General features: G+C 47.0%; 1 protein-coding gene across 1 annotated transcript in view; it reads right to left on the bottom strand.

Annotated features, from left to right (window-relative positions):
* Window positions 1-314: 314 nt before the first annotated feature.
* Window positions 315-5,331, bottom strand: part of CLUAP1 (clusterin associated protein 1) — a gene marked incomplete at its 5' end in the record, with an annotated part of 41,692 nt that continues 36,675 nt past the window's right edge. Inside the window, 3 exons of the mRNA XM_010011949.1 lie at window positions 315-455; window positions 974-1,018; window positions 2,953-3,008. Coding sequence (XP_010010251.1) covers window positions 315-455; window positions 974-1,018; window positions 2,953-3,008 — 242 coding nt within the window. The remainder of the gene's footprint in view (window positions 456-973; window positions 1,019-2,952; window positions 3,009-5,331) is intronic.

Below are 5,331 nucleotides of genomic sequence, written 5' to 3'. Positions count from 1 at the left end.
ATAATAAAATGCAGGGAAATCAAGCAAATGATGCTCACTGGAGCATGAGTTTTGGCACTGCAGTGCATGAGGGCCAGTTCTACTGCAATTACAGAAATAACCGCACTCCGCATTACTGTGATTCTCATTACGGATAAATTGCTCATGCTTTGAGAGTCCCAGGACTGGCAATCCAAGTTTCATTTTCAAGTTTAATGAACATTATTTACAGACCCCGGAATTCATGCTGACAAGATGGTGGGATATTAGCTCCTGGCTTGCATGCTCTCCAAAGTCTGTATTTCAAGATGCCTCCTGGTCCTGCTACTAAAGGCTCAGAAGTCATTATCACTTTCCTCCAGTGGCTCTGGCTTCCTTGCTCGGAGAACAAATTTTCTTGGAGAGATTTCTACGCTGTTGTCTTCCATATCATCCTCATCTTCATCCAGGTCAATCTCGCTATCCCCCGAGTCCTCCTGTAGGAAAGCAGAGTTCAAACCCATTTCAGTTCTCAGATGGCAAGGTGTCTTTGCCAGCTCAGAAGGATGGCACTGCTGGTTGACACTGAGTTGCTTCCCCCTCTGCACTCTAATCACATACCCACAGGCTATGGAGAAGGCTGTTTGTCTGGACTGGTGTGACTCCAGATTTGGACTTACTCCAGGGAGCAGCAGCAGATTCTGCAGGAGTTTTTGTTCCAGCTCAGGCTGCTGTGTACTGCTGCCCTTCCAAAATAATGAGGAGCCAGAGCTCAGGTAATGGCCCATAGAGGTTTCACCAGTAGCTCCCCATTTTGCTAGACAGTGGCTGCTTCACTCAACTGATTGCAAACCTCCTTCCTCACTTCACAGAGCTGACAAAAACGAACTCCCTGACTTCTGCTGAATCTGGTATTAAAAACTTTGCAAAGTGTTTAACTTTAAAGTGATACCTATTGCCAGACCCAAGAGTCAAGGTGCAGTGAAAGAAAATGAACTGCAGGAGAGAAACCCACCTGTGCCTTGGTGATGATCTTGGGTGTGCCTGGGGCAGATCTCCCCTTGGAGAACCAGAGTGCAAAACACAAGGGAAGCAGACCAGGGGGGGAAAAAAAAGTACAAGAACATGAAAGAAAACAGAAAGTAACCAGCATGGGAGCAGGGAAGAAGGCAGCAAAGCCAGGCACAATTCAGGCATAATATGCCACACCAGCAAGTGACAGAGGCTGGGCATACAGCCGCTGGCTCTTGGGTAGGCTGAAGCCTCCTCTCTTCTCAATTCCATAACCCAATTAACTCCTGGAGGGGTTCAAACCAGCCTCCTTAGTTTCCTTCCCTGATCTCAGACATGTGGATGCCTGCAAGGGTCCCTAAGCAAAGCCTCTCAGCATCGGGGCCTGCTGAGGTGCTGTATTAAGAAGGCAGAGCCATGAGACAACTGAAGTGGCTTTAGCTGAGGGCAAGAAGAGTCTGAGGACCTTGGCTTTCCACACCTGGATATGCTGGGGCTGTGCCAGGGAGATATGGGAGAAATCTGTGAACAGGAACGTCCAAAGGGAAGAGAAACTGCAGAGGATGACTATCCAATTCTGGCAAGAACATGCTCAAGGACTACTGGGCAGCACTGTGACTGAGGTCACAACATCTTCACTGACAGCGCTGTCACTCCTGACCCTACCCAGAAATGTGTCTGAATGACAAGGGCATAAGTCATTCCTCAGAAAGCATCAAACAGCCTTAACCACATCCATGTGGCAGAAGCAAACAGCAGAGCATTATTCGCAAGTTCCTTTCCAGAGCAAAGGTTAAAATGGGCAGCTCATCCCTCTCTAGTAAGAAACTTAGCTCCCTTATTGCTCTAGTGCTTCCAGGTCTCTGCAATGAATGCTCAGTAGCAGTGTTTTTTTCTCTCTTCTGGCCCTGCCTGAAGGAGAAACAGTCAGCGCAGAACTTTGCAGGGCTAACCCAGCAGTGCCAGACAGCTGTGGCAAACAGTGGGAGTTTCCTACTGTTCTTATGACCTGTAGAGATGCATTCCCCCATCCACTTCCCTCTCATTTTAAACCTTCTGCTTGGGACCCTAGAGTTGTGCTAGCTCACAACTTGCCCATTAACCTCTGCTTCCCGATCCATCAAACTCCTGCTACGCTTCAGTGGGAAATAACAGACAGCACAGGTTCAAACACAGATTCACAGTCATCCCAGATTTACGTGTCTGTACTATTTCCTAGCAGTTTTGGCCTGTACCAACTAGCACGCTCCAAAACACTATTCCAGCATCACCTCAGGAACAGGATAACCCCACTGATTCTGATTAGCAGCTTGGATGTCAGTATCTTTTGGGGATGGTGGGGTGAGCTTAAGGTATGGATGCAAACCATATCACAGCAGCTGGCTTCAGCTTCCTAGTACAAATGTAGGCACCAAGGAGCATCCAGAGGCATAGAAAGACTGCCCACACATGCCAAAGGCTGAGCAGAGCAGTCAGAACAACACCTGCTCTACAAACCTGTGTGCACTTCGTCAGACACTGTCCACTCACAAGGTCACCTGTAACCTGATATATAAAGGCAGTAGCCATGGGACAACTTCCTCTACAAGGCAGGGATCCCAAGGGGCACAGCTCCCAGTTCTGCTGTCATCCCTGTCTCATCATGGAGGACTGAAGGACTGATGCTGTTAGTACAGGCTACTGCAATGTTAGTACAGCAATCTGCCCCAACAGCTTAACAAAACAGGATTCCTGCAGCCTGTGGGCTGCTAGTTATGCACTGCAGGCTGATGGTAAAGCACAGGGCAGAGACTGCAAGAGCAAATAAAACTGAAAAATATATTGTTATGCAGATGAGTGAGCTGTCAGCTAGAGGAAAGGAGGGAAAAGCAGGCCTGGGGCATGGAGATTCACCAGGTAAAAAGGTGTCTCCCTAGCTGAGGAGAGGGATGTCATTCTAAAGCACTCAGAAAAGCTCTACAGGCACATGGGATAGTTACTTACATCTTCCTCTGTGTCTCCACCTTGCATTGTTCCCACGATCCGTACGCCAGCTCTTCCTGCAAGAGCGAAGAGAATCACCACAAAGCCTGGCTCAGGGTTAACACTGAGGGACAATGAAGGACAAAGCTCAGTTTACTTTTTAGAGGACTGGTCCAGTGAGAGGATGAGATCGCAATGCAGGTAAGGTCACCCCCCTTGCTAAGCCTCAGAGCTCAGGAGAAGGGAGAAGAGAGTAATGCTAGCAGTAATTCCAGTCAGGATGGTATTTCCAGAGCTATCTTATGCTAGTAAGACAGTTCTGACAGAACAAGGGGCAACAGAATCATAGAATGGTTTGGGTTGAAAAGGACCTTAGGATCGTCTAGTCCCAGCCCCCTGCCATGGCCAGGGACACATTAAGAAACAGAAAATTCTATCTGAACACAAGAAACTACTTTTTTTTTTTTACTGTGAGGGTGGCTAAACACTGGAACAAGGTTGCCAAGAGATGTTGTAGAGTCTCCATCCATGGAGATACTCAAAACCCAACTGGATATGGACCTGCTCAAACCTTCTGTTTGAGCATAGGGTTGGACTAGATGATCTCGAGAGGTCCCTTCCAACCTAATCAATTCTGTGGCTTGGCATATTCCTTCCTCTGCTTTGATATACAGAGAACAGAAGCCCATCTTTTCCACGTGGTAAGCCTCTGTGCTCAGATCCTTTCTGATGCTCCAGCAGGGACCAACATCTCACAGGAATCCTATACAGTGCCAAGGCAAACCCCAAGAACTTCCTGTTGACAGCTGGATGTGCAGGTTTGAAGAGGGAGGTGGAGATCTCAGGGTTGCAGGAGTTCACTGTAAAGAGAGAACATGCTTGCACCTTGCTTCATTCCTTTTGGCTATGTAGAGGCCATGTGAAACAGGGAAGGTGCTGGCATGGTCTCCTTTGCTAGGAAGGGAGTCTGGAAGGCATTGGGAATGGGCATAGCAGAGAGATGACTGGGGAAATCCTGTATGTGGGCTATTGGGGTGACTCAGCCCTGCTTCCTGCAGCCACCAGCAGTCACTCAGCACCCACCAGATGTGACCACTGCATGTCAACATCTGTTTATCTCCTCTTATCGCTAGTTTTCTCTATGCCAAATATAGATTTCTCTAACCTAGACAAAATCTCTATTTTTTTTTAGCATGAAAACAAAGCAACTTTTATTTTGCCAAACCTCCCAAAGTACAGAAGACAGCTCCCTTTCATCTCCTTTACAGATTGATTTGGGTTAGCTGTAGCAAAAAGCTAACCCATACAGAAATCACCAAAAAAAAACAAACCCTGTTGTGTCAAGACAGACAATTTAAAGGATCTTAAGTCTTTCAATAAAAAGTGTCCTCTGTCCATCAGGTTGCTAATAACACAGACAGTGGAGATGGAATTAGAAGATCATCCCTGGACAGAAAATCTCTCAAGCTTTAGAGACTTTTGCTCTATTTTACAGTAGACTAACCTGTAAATTTGGAGATGATTACAAGTGACAGTATTAGATGACAATGGAACCACATTTTTGCCCAGCCTACATATGGCTCCAAGAGTTTAACTGATTTTGCTATGGAGAGGGCTTAGTATAAAGTGTTAGTTAGGGAATTATTACCTCAAAAGAAGGAAGCAGCAAAGCGTTCCTAAAATTTACTGGTAAGACAAAGCTGAGAGAGATTCTGAGTGAAAAAAGAGAATCAAGATACCATATAAGGAGAGCTGATGAAATAGGACAGTTAAAAAATGCCAGGGGAAGAGCTTTGAGAATCTAACAGAAGGTCTGCAGACACTGGATGCTGCTCTTCCATCAGTGGAAACATTAAGGACATTTTATGGACATCTATCTGCTTATATTTAGAAGAGAAGGAAAAACAGCTACTGCCCAGACTTTGATCCCTACATCACTTAAGCCGGGAGCACCTCTTTGAACTAGCGACTGTGGGATCAGCAGGATTAGGTTCCTTAGCACAACCCTGGGACACTCACAGGAGATGCCCTGGGATGCAGAAAGGCTGGAGCTCCAGGCTGTGCACTGTGCTGAAGACTAAACACAAGAGAAAGCAGTTTCCACGATGGTAGCAGAGCTGCTGCACCAAAGCGGGAGCATTATTTTAACTTTTGGACTGTAAACCCCCAGGTTTCTGTGTGTGGGAGCAGGTTGTGGCAGATGGCTGCAGAGCATTTCCGTGTGTCTGGGAGGGCAGGAAGCAGAGGAGTTGTCTGCACAGGATGGGAGAGCTGGCAGGTATGGGGGTGTTTATGGCTTTACATTTCCTGGGTTCAATTTGGCTGGGCTCAGCTTGCTGCAGCATTAGTGTTGCACTGCTCTGCCCACAGAGGCTCCCGCAGTTTGCAGGTGTGTGAGAA

The sequence above is a fragment of the Nestor notabilis genome, unplaced genomic scaffold, assembly GCF_000696875.1.
Source record: "Nestor notabilis isolate BGI_N333 unplaced genomic scaffold, ASM69687v1 scaffold3043, whole genome shotgun sequence".
NCBI classification, from domain to species: Eukaryota; Metazoa; Chordata; class Aves; order Psittaciformes; family Psittacidae; genus Nestor; species Nestor notabilis.
The sequence above is the reverse complement of the archived record's forward strand: the minus strand, read 5'-3'. Positions and strand labels throughout refer to the sequence as shown.